General features: G+C 44.2%; 2 protein-coding genes across 6 annotated transcripts; both read right to left on the reverse strand.

The window, feature by feature from the left end:
- Positions 1-2948: 2948 nt before the first annotated feature.
- LOC136341099 (clavesin-2-like) lies at positions 2949-5809 on the reverse strand. 3 transcript variants are annotated; one of them, XM_066285718.1, is made up of 5 exons: positions 5453-5809; positions 4850-4947; positions 4641-4791; positions 3238-3563; positions 2949-3186 (listed from the first exon to the last, which is right to left on the reverse strand). In XM_066285718.1, the coding sequence occupies exons 1-5, from the start codon at positions 5541-5543 to the stop codon at positions 3004-3006; spliced, it is 849 nt and encodes a 282-aa protein (XP_066141815.1). In that variant the 5' UTR covers positions 5544-5809; the 3' UTR covers positions 2949-3003. The 3 variants fall into 3 exon arrangements, with proteins under 3 accessions (XP_066141815.1, XP_066141814.1, XP_066141816.1); XM_066285717.1 differs by having other exon boundaries at positions 3235-3563; positions 5453-5805; XM_066285719.1 differs by having other exon boundaries at positions 3235-3533; positions 5453-5802.
- Positions 5810-6866: 1057 nt separating this feature from the next.
- On the reverse strand, positions 6867-10153 carry LOC136341059 (alpha-tocopherol transfer protein-like). 3 transcript variants are annotated; one of them, XM_066285646.1, is made up of 7 exons: positions 9998-10153; positions 8184-8410; positions 8040-8134; positions 7815-7965; positions 7379-7572; positions 7152-7327; positions 6867-7092 (listed from the first exon to the last, which is right to left on the reverse strand). In XM_066285646.1, the coding sequence occupies exons 2-7, from the start codon at positions 8383-8385 to the stop codon at positions 6957-6959; spliced, it is 954 nt and encodes a 317-aa protein (XP_066141743.1). In that variant the 5' UTR covers positions 8386-8410; positions 9998-10153; the 3' UTR covers positions 6867-6956. The 3 variants fall into 3 exon arrangements, with proteins under 3 accessions (XP_066141743.1, XP_066141742.1, XP_066141744.1); XM_066285645.1 differs by lacking the exon at positions 9998-10153 and adding an exon at positions 9827-9984; XM_066285647.1 differs by lacking the exon at positions 9998-10153 and adding an exon at positions 8882-9104.
- Positions 10154-10385: the final 232 nt, after the last annotated feature.

The raw sequence follows: 10385 nt of genomic DNA on the forward strand, positions 1-10385 counted from the left end.
AAGTCGCCCGAACTCGAGCATTAACATTAAAGTGACTTAGAATTCGATAATAAGAACGGAATAATCAATCGATAGCACTCCAAGAGATCCTTAACCAGGTAAGGGATATTCTGTGCGGTTAATCATTAACGATGAGGAGAAATGAACCTTCTATGCCACTGCATTTCGATTGGGGATCCGGGGGGATTTAGGGGAATTGTTAAAGGCAGCTTGAGTGGCTGGGCGGAGATTCGACAGAACTCTTTGGCATTTTTCTAATGGTCGATTTTGATGAAGGCCAAGGTCGCCCGTCATCTTTGGGGAAGTTGCAGTTGGGGGCACGAATTTTCTCCTAATTTGCGCTTTCGCCAAACTCGACGATGAAAAAGTCGCAAATTTGCAAACTAAAAAGGCCGACAATGCGATTTGACGTACAGGGCGTCACGGGAGCGATGTCATTGATTTCAAGGGGCGATTTCTTGACCTATTTTATGAAAAAATTTTCGTATAAACGCGCGTCCTAACTTGCTTCATTTTCGACATACTGGGTGCCTAAATTAAAAAAAAAAAACGAGTTTTTATTAATTATTCAAAAACTTTGATGAAACCTGGCACGTTATTACGTTTTAAGTAATAATTCCAGTGGCGTCGCAAATAGTCACCTCGCTGATATTTGCGGTGTGATTATTGCACGCCGCCGTTCTACCTGAATTTGACATTTGTATCGGGCTAAACAATTAAAACTACAACTTTCTTGGCCTTTGACCTTTTTTTTTCTAACTCGCCTCGTTTTTGGTATTTTCAAAATTCGACCTGAAAACCAATTTGAATAATTGTTAAAAACTCGATTTTTTTATCAAAATTTGACACCCAGTATCTCGAAAACGATGCGAGTTAGGACGCACGTTTATGCGAACGTTTTTTCACGAAATGTGACAAGGAATTTCCCACTAAAATTAGTGACATCGCTCAGGTTACACCCTGTAGAATGCGGAAAATTTTTTAGTGCAGCTCGAGTAAAATTTTAACTCTCAGTTTCCTTCAACCGCAAGTGACTTCGCACCTTTGAAACGGTGGCACCTACGCCAATGCCCTTTATTGCAGGGTACGGGGCAGGTCTAGGGTCATTTTTCGCAAAAATTTAACTGGTTACTACAGTCCGAGCACGGGTGCCGCGCATTTTCGCCTGCACGGTCAAAGCTTGGCACGCGGACAACATGAACAAATCTCTAAGCCGACGAAAGCAATCTACGCCACTGCACTTTAGTGCGGAACGTAGAATATACGGGGCGTTTCTCGCGCATACGGTGCAGCTTTTAGGGGGTCGTTTCTTGCGTCAAAGTAAGAAAAAACTTCCTGTAAGCGCACGCTGGGGACCGCTTCAATTGCCAAATAGGGCATCGCCCCGTATTGTGCGAATCGACCATAGACGCACGTTTATAGAATTTGTTCGTTGTTTTGCCCCAAGAGTTATCCGGCGAAAGTGTGTTTAGGAAACACCCCGTATATGAAAGAATTTATTTGAGAGCGTCCAGTTGTCGGGTGCGGTACCGGTGACGGTGCCAATTTTTTTCGCCTCGACCGAACGAACATTTAAACATTTTTTGGAGAGACCTTCGCCATTGACACACACCGAACGTGGAGGTCGCGCAGGTGCGGCGCACCGCCTGGTGCGATTCTGGCGAAGGCGCCCTTTTTGATTTTAACCGTAAATAAATCGTTTTGGTGAGTTTTTGAGTGAAAATGGTGACAATATCTCTATTCTGCGTCGAAATGCAACCTTTCTCGATGAAAAAAAATAGCTGAAGCACGTTATTTTACCTTCTAAAACTGCAATTTCTCCCACTTCGATGGTTCCTTTCAAGTCAGCGCGACATCAATTAATAAAATTAGCGCAAAGTACACAACGATGAGCCGTCTTAATCAATAATACAGTGATCCACCTTGCCTTCGATACTGTTCTTAAATCATAGATAACCATTATTTATTTACCATTATGACAAAAGCGACAATTTATTGTTTGTTTTCGACGCCGAGTGGGAAAATTTCCCCTTAAAGTTGAAATTCTCCATTCTACTAATTTCGACACGAGGACCATTAACATTTTATTGTTACTTAAATTACCCCGATGTTGTTTAAGGAGATTTTCGATGGACCAATAAAGCAAATTCTTTCGTTAGAACCGCAGACGTGGCGCGGTGATTAAGTCATTTTGCTATTCACAATCAAAAGTCTGATTGCGATAGATTAACAGTCGAACTAATCTAGAACACGCCGCTGATATTTTAGCGCCTATTTGGGTTCGGTTAATGATCACCCACTGCCGCATCGCTAAATCCTAAGTCCAATAAAAGACTCATAAATCCCCATAAGACACGCGGATGAGCCCCTTACGTGTGATGGAAACCTTGAAGGGTGGAAATGTGGCCGATTACAATGCGGTTTCGGCTCAAAGTCTGGCTCATTCATGTCCGGATCGGCATTAAGGTCGACTTTACGAGAACGGAGATTGAGCGTGATAGACAGTTACTCAACCGGTATGTTTTGGGGGAGGAGGCTCGAATGCATTATTGTTCTTTATCTCTAAGAGTGGTGTGGAACTACACACGTAAATTACAATCGGTGACGTAAAAGATACACTCAGCCGGAGGAGGCACTTCAATTTGAAACATAAATCCATTTCCTTTATTGGGGATTTAGGCCCTTGAAGGAGCATCGAAAGCGCCCTTCGTTGCTGAAGCTCCTTTACCACTAAGAAAGCTGCTTCCGCCCCGCGAGTTGACGACAATTGGAAGAAAATAGTTACGCTTGCGTCAACGCTATCAGCGGGACTTAAGTACCGATCCGCAGTACCACTTACGACACCATTACTCCATCGAAGTACCTGCGTCAGATTTAGTTGTTTTTGCCAATAAGGCCCTTGAGTGTGTATTGTTCAAGTAGTACTTAAAAAAAAAAAAAACTAAAGGTTGCTCAAAACAATCAATGTATTAATGACTAATTTTAAAAAACGCGTTAATTAACCTACACCAGCTGCAACTGTCGATACAGCCTGAAGCTCTCAAAAATCCTCTCGTTTTGCTCAAACAACTGTCGGAAAATGCCCTTGTAGTCGATATCCGAGTTCCTTCCTCCGTACTCCGGGGGTAAAATGTGAGGGTCGATGAACTCGTGCAGGGAGTCCCTGTCGTCAAAGTGGAATTTGATCTGAAAATCCACCTTCACCGATCTGAAAGTCGCAATCAAGACCCTCACCACGTCCTTGATGGAGTCAGGCAAGAAGGGCCACAAAATCTTAACGACCGGCTTAACCATCATGTGGTTGTTGACCACGTGAAACCTGTAGTCCTTGAAGGGCAGGCACTGGATCTTCTTCACTGCCGTTTTAATGTTGTGAGGGGTGAGCCACTTGACGCTCTTCAAGTGAAAATTCGCTATGTCTACCAAAACGCACAAGCCCTTCTCCGAAGGAGAGTTAAGCAGGATCGATTCGATCCAGATGTCATCCACCGCAACTATTTCCAGAAGCTCCATTTTGGACGGGTTGCAATTAGCTTTAAAAAAAGAGTTACGGCAACAGTTGCCTTCAACGTGGGCAACACATCGTGCGTATTAGAGGTTAAGAGCTATTAAAAGGATTAGAGGAGAGGTGACGATTAGTTTTTAATTGAAAGATCGAAAATTGTTTTATTTTGGTTGAGTGGGTCATTATCAGAAATCCTCATGGTAGGTGGTGAATCACGAGCGGAGAGTATTGATTGATCCATTTGCCGGCGACGGATTGCTCGGGCTCCTCTAACGATGATCGCCCATTATACGCGCGGGGAGGGGGTAATGCGTTTGGAAAATTATTTTCTTGCTCGAGAGGAGATGGAAAATTTCCAGGTGACCGGCACAAACAGGAGGGAAAAGTGCATTGGCGATTTGGTGCACGTTGGCCTCCGGACTGCTAATTCTCAGTTTATATATAAAATTAAAGCGACCTTTGCTTCCATTTGACGGCCTTAAAAAAATCACCTTATTTTATATTTCCCTTGCAATTAAGCATTTAATTTCCGTGCGAATGGTAATAACTCATTTTTAACATATCGGGAAAATGGTCTTGTTATCGTCCCGACAATTAATAGACATGAATGCTTTAGCACGATTGTATCTTCAAGGTAAACAAACCTGCAGGAGAACGAGCGCCAACACCACCACAAAGCGCTTGTTTCTGATGACGTTTTTGTTCATTTTTCCTGCCCTGGGAGGTCCAAGGGCACTTTTACCGGGCGCGGCCGAGAACCTTTCTCTCGTTACCCATTCGGAACTGTCAAAATCCGATATGAAGACTTGAAGATTCGACAATACGTCGAAATATTTTAAAGCATTTTTTTGAATTTGTCAAATTCGGTACTTGAAAAAATTCACATGGAAACGTGAAAAATCGGCTTCGTCCAACTTGAACAGTCAATCATGGAAAGTGCAGTATTTCACACATGGACGCTTCGGAAACGATTCAGAATCGGCGCGGGGCCCGCCGTATCAGGTCATCCTCAAACTTTGAGGCGAACCCGAAGGTCCGGCGCGTCCCACTCAAAATCGCCTCCAATTTCCCAACCAGAAGGTACAAACTGACAAAAATTTTCATCATCGCATACCCCAAAACCAAACTTTCTCACCTAATTTGACGAGATAGATCGGGCGCCCCTCCCTATCGGTCTCGGAGAGGACCGCTCGGATCTCCTTCTCTATCAGGTGCTTCTTGGCCATGGGAGGATCCGTGGTGAACCACTCGGGGAACTCCGAAAGCAACTCGTAGTAGGTCTTTAGCTTGATTCAGAAACGAATTATGAAGGACGGATTTCAGCGAAGTCGTCACCGTTCTCACTCGAGCGAAGGCCTCCTCCACGACGAAAGACGTCCCTCCCAGAAACCTGTCCAAGTACACCTCATCCGTGAAGGGGAATCGGCTCAGTATTTTGTCATCTAAAAGAAATTACTCCAATCGATTCGGAGGTCTAATTGCGACGTGAGCTGCATGCTTCTGACTGGAATAATTCGTTAACTTCTCAATAACACTTCTTGGTCTCGCGAGTCATCCTCCGATGTAGCCACTCTTCCACTACATTGGCAAATTTCCGGGGTACCGGAACGGTAATTTCACGCGTAAATAACTGCTGTCCGATGATGATTCGTTTTTAATGCACCTGCGTTTTGTGCCGTGCGTTAATGTGGCCGTTGCGGCCCCGTTTAAAAAAGGAAAATTTCCCCGCACTGCGACTGACGTTCGACGAGACGTAAGTGGTACGAGAAAATCAACGGGGTGGTTCAGGCCTCAAGGCGGCAAGACTTAAAAATTACAAGGGAGAATTTTGCAAACGTCCTGCCGGACAGCAGTCCTCGTACGTCGTGCAAACTGGCCTTTCTACTCGGGAAATTATTCTATCGGACGCGGGTTCGATTTGACGGGGAACCAAAGAACTGAACTGACCTTGTATCATACGCTTCAGCTCGTCAACTCTCCTCTTCTTCTCGTCTTCGTCCAGACACAGTTCCTCGACCATCTTCTCACTACTTGACATTTCAGCAAATGAGAGTTTCGGTCAAACGTCGATGATGTAAAACTTTCTGTTGAGGTCTGCGTGAACCAACCGCGAATAACATGGATTAAAGCGACTCGTGTTATATTTATGTGTCCTCTTCTACGAAGGTCAAATTGAAAAAATATTCTGCTAATTTACCAATTGAATGCGAGCATTAAGAGGAGAGATTAACGACCGAAATGCATAGGTCTTGTGAATCGAAAAATCATGATCTGAAACTTGACTTTTTCTACGACACCGCGTGTACGACGGCCACGGCCCCAGAGGGCACAAAGCGATAAATAGACTAAGCAGTGGTTAACTGAAATTAAAATATTACGATTGACTCAATTATCAGTGATTATAGTCGACGGATCCTTAGATAGATCAAAATTAAAGTATTATTTCAGCCACACAGTAGTTAATTCGTTTTAATTGCAGTTATCAACGGTAAATAATTTTTTAATCCCACCGCGAATGCAGGAAATTACATTTAAATTGTTGGGTGCCTAAATTTGCTTCGAAGTGACCTCTGTCCGCTTAGATATCGCGGATATGAGTACGCATAATGGGCAACGCAGAACCCGCGACGCGGATCATTTGTACGATCCTTTTGCCATTTCGGCCCACTGCACGTGAGCCTTACCGCACGTAAACACGTGTGCCGTTGGATATTCTCTATATGATTTTTTAGACAACAGGCGATATATCAATCTTTATCGGCGAAACCATGCGCCTATCTTGATTTTACGCTCGTTTGATTTGTGGCCGTTGTCCGAGGCGTGCTCGCACACAGTTGACCCACGAAATGTCCGATTTCTTGGTGCAGCTTCCGTGCCCCTCAACCGAAATTCTTAGAGACCTTGGAGCTCTCTCACAATCTCGCAGCGTATGAGGCGTAATTCGTAAGCGAAATAAATAAATCGAATCCGCCATTAAGTCCAGAAAACAACGACCATCGCTCGCAGTCGTGACAAACGAGGTAGTGATGAAGATCAAGATGATCAGGCAACGAATTTTTCGTTTGTCGACTTGAGGAGGATGATTCGTGCCTCGCTTCGCTTAATTCGCACTCCCAGACCTCCAAATGTCGATTAAGATTTTGAAATATCTCATCGAAATGTCTAATTACCACCGCTGCTGTGAGCCGTTTTAATACGCAACATCCAGTGATCCGTACTCAATTATACCCTAATTAGCCATCATAATAAATAATGACGTCTAGGAATGGAGGAGATGGAAACTTAATAATGTGTTAGTAACTTAAATGAAATCCGAGATCCCTCGGTTTCGTCTCGATCTACATTTAAGGAAAAGGCAAACTTCTGGGCAACCCTCCAGCGGAAATTTCCTTTAATATTACAACTTAGTCTACACGAGGCACATATCACAATACAACAACTAGCTCTACCGTCAAAGCCGCAGGTTCTTCAAAAACTCCCTTCCACCTTCGTAGCCGCAGGCCCCCATCTCGTCAAGCAGCCCCTCATTCTCATTCAAAACGGCGATCCATTCGTCAAACCTGTAATCCTTGTGGATCCCTCCGTACCTGTTACGTAAGAAAAGTCACATTTCTGAGTGCCCTGAGGCCCTGCTCGAAGCGTCTACCTTTCCGGCAAGTATTTAGGGGACACGTGTTTGTGGAGACTCTCCAAATCTGGATGAATCACTATTTTGGCTTTAACGTAATCCGAGAGAAAAGGTTTTAACATGCCAAAAGCGCAATCGAAGATTTTTGAGACGTTGATGATGTGGACGGCCTCAATGCGGTGAGGAATTGAGCTCTAAACGAGTAAAACCGGTAAAATCATTTAAGCGAGCAATGAGAGGCTTACGTAAGCAACGGCGAGCATATGTTTAACGATAGAGGGAGAGAGGTACCAAGCATGGTTGGCGCCCAAATCGCCCACATCCATAACGCAAACTCCGCCCAGGATTTGGTGCTTCGGCTCCAAGATGGCCGTCTGGATGAGAAAGATCACAGCTTGGAAGAGCGCCTCGGTGGTGAACCGCGAGGTATTCCATTTCCCTTGAAGGTATTAGAGAACTTACAAGTTTGTGTTAGTTGCTACTAATTGGATTTTCTATGCGTTTAAAATGCCAATGTACGGCAGTTATTCCACCTTCCGACTCGATTTTTGGAAAAATTCCCCTAGAGATGGCGCCAGCCAACTGATATTTGACTTCGTCTATATCGGTGGGCTGATCTATGCAACTAGTCATACGGAAGTCCACTAGCCGTTTGGTGGAAAATATACTTGAAAATCCTACCGATTCTGAAGAAAAGCATCCTCCTTCCGTCTTCATTGACGTAAGGTGGCACACTGAATATCTCGGCCTCCGCTATGTCCAGCATTGTCTTGAAGTCCACGTTTCCGAAGTAATTAGGGTTTTCCTCCCTGAACGCGTGGTAATTCACTATCTATTTATAACGATTGTTTATACGATTAAACCGTCATGACGTGACAAAGCATTTTCGCTAATTAGGTTTCTTACCAGCCTGTGAGCCATCCGAACGATGAAATGCCTGGCCCTCAAGAACCTCAACAAGAACACATCGTCAGTCCTGTCGGGCACACATTCCCCTCTTTCTGAAATTAACTCCGCTGAAGGTGCGAATTCAAAGAGAGGGCACGTTACCAAAAATCATGCTTCTAAGCTCCTCGATAAGCTCCAATTTGGTGTTCCTATCTTCCCCTATGTTCCTTTCGGCCCACTTCATCAGAGGGTCGTGAGGGCCCGGCTCCGAAACGTCGATCGAGGGCCGCAAGGCTTCGTCCGGTTTGACGGCCTCTCCTTGGATTTCGAGGAGAATCTCCCTGCTGTTTGAGCCGTCCTCCATCGCTTTAATAACCAATTTTATTGAGCTGAAATAAATTAACAGACAACATAGTCCTTTGTAGGTATTATTGGTAATTGATGGCTGTCATCAAAACAAAGCGCTTATTAAAAAAAGTTTGTTCTATTTCCCATTCGGGTAAGTATCTATTGTCTATTAAACGAAGGTCGTTTACGTTGGTACCCGACGATTAGTACGAAATTGGACTTATCGTAATTGGAGTAATTTCAAATGTGTAACATTGTTTAGAACGAAACGCTAATGCGTAGGTAAGGTCGCAAGCGGCTGGAGGTGCACGATAGAGGACGTGCTGAGTTCGGCGAAAACGGTTGGAGGAGCGGATAATGGAGGAGAGTGAGATCGAATTTTGGAAAAATTCCGATCTCAACGACTTCGTGCGCAGACTTAAACGCAAAGTGAGGAAGAGCCCATCTCGAAATCGACTTTACGACGCATCGTTGTGATGAAGCAAATGTCTCATTTTGGTCGTTCAACCTACCAGTGCAATTTGGCTTCCCTCGACAATACACACGAAAATTCTGACAAAAACGTACACAATGGAGACCGTTTTCTCACTGCAATAATCGGTATCTTGACGGTTCTAGATTAGATATTTAACAATAGTCCTTACAAGCGCTCCTACATTCCGCCTGCTCGTGGAATACCAATCAATCGGAATTTTTTTCGCAGTTTCAATATGGGACTGTGGCAACAGCGTTACTGTACGCATACAAATTTGCTGCGAACCCTGTATAATACTTGCCGATAGTTAGATAACTCCACAATATAAGCCGCGAGGCCTTTGTATAACAGGTCCCATTACACAACCATAAGGAAGCAACGAAAGCTCAGCGATCGCCTAGAAAGTAATTTTCTCTTGCTACTTATGACACAGGCCGCCTCAGAAGGTTAAAGAAAAACGTTCGGTGACGCATTCGATCGAGTTTGCAATCGATCGGAGGTTGCGAATTTGGATCGGTTCAGATCGCTCAGAAATCGTCCAGATTTTGCACGATTCGAGGTCGCCCGAGCGATTTTTGATACCGAAAAACCTTTCCGCGACCCTGGTGACCGTTCACAAATCGAGTCGTGATTGATTATTGGTCGTGATTGCCAGTTAACGACATCCGACATTCCAAACATCGCACTTTAGTCACCTTGTCTCGACACCATCCATGACCTTCGTAATGGATGGAAATGCTCTTTCGGCAACCGGTCTGCCGATGCAGAAAAACCCATTAACAATAAACAAAGTTCTGGTCGACGACCCTAAGATGCACGGTGATCAATTCTGATGTTTGGAGTGATATCACTCATCTGGTTCGACTGCAGGCGATAATAGGGCTCGTTTCGGAACCTTCATGACTCTGAAAGCGGCATTTTGCCGCTAAAGGGCGCGCGTCGGTTAACGGGAAGAAAATGATAAAATAATCTCATTACTCACTGTTTTTCTCTTCACGTAAAGAACTCATCGTTAACTGAACGCACCAAAAACAGGCAGAAGGTCGAGCTTCGTAAACTAATAATGGTTAATCACGTATGATAGTGCGAGTGAAAATGTTGTTCTACTGATAAGGCGAAAGAAGAGGTCAAGCGTATCTACAGAGGGGTCTACCTTCAACTGACGGCACCAGCATCAACTGCACTATATTTCCGAAACAAAGATTGCTGATAAATGAATTACGCACTAATCACTGCAAGTACCAACTGCGATTAGACGGATACTGATCGGCAGCAAAGGTTAAACCGAATTGAAATTAGCAGTACTGCAGTGTTTCTTTATCGAGACCCGCGATGCAGCAGCTTACGTTCATAATATAGATTTCAACGATCGCATCATTATAAATACTAGTAAAATTTAGACTGGAAAAGTATCATACTTAAAGGTGAACTCAGCCGAGTCACTTTGAATTTTAAATATCGCAAACGTTAATTTTTCTCGTGGTGAAATGAGCCCATAAGTCTTCTCCCTTATCTCCATCTCTTCCGGTGTATCGACCTCC

The sequence above is a fragment of the Euwallacea fornicatus genome, chromosome 9, assembly GCF_040115645.1.
Source record: "Euwallacea fornicatus isolate EFF26 chromosome 9, ASM4011564v1, whole genome shotgun sequence".
Lineage (NCBI taxonomy): Eukaryota > Metazoa > Arthropoda > Insecta > Coleoptera > Curculionidae > Euwallacea > Euwallacea fornicatus.

Bases quoted from the DNA above. Each gene is read 5' to 3' on its own strand.
- LOC136341059 (XM_066285646.1), bottom strand. From the start codon at position 8,385: ATGGAGGACGGCTCAAACAGCAGGGAGATTCTCCTCGAAATCCAAGGA. The intron at 8,135-8,183 runs GTAACGTGCCCT...AGTTAATTTCAG, and splicing joins GCTTAGAAGCATGATTTTTG to AAAGAGGGGAATGTGTGCCC. The intron at 7,093-7,151 runs GTAGACGCTTCG...CTTACGTAACAG, and splicing joins CCTAAATACTTGCCGGAAAG to GTACGGAGGGATCCACAAGG.
- LOC136341099 (XM_066285717.1), bottom strand. From the start codon at position 5,543: ATGTCAAGTAGTGAGAAGATGGTCGAGGAACTGTGTCTGGACGAAGAC. The intron at 4,948-5,452 runs GTCAGTTCAGTT...AATTTCTTTTAG, and splicing joins GCTGAAGCGTATGATACAAG to ATGACAAAATACTGAGCCGA. The intron at 3,564-4,640 runs GTGAGAAAGTTT...CCCACGTTGAAG, and splicing joins GATCTATCTCGTCAAATTAG to GCAACTGTTGCCGTAACTCT.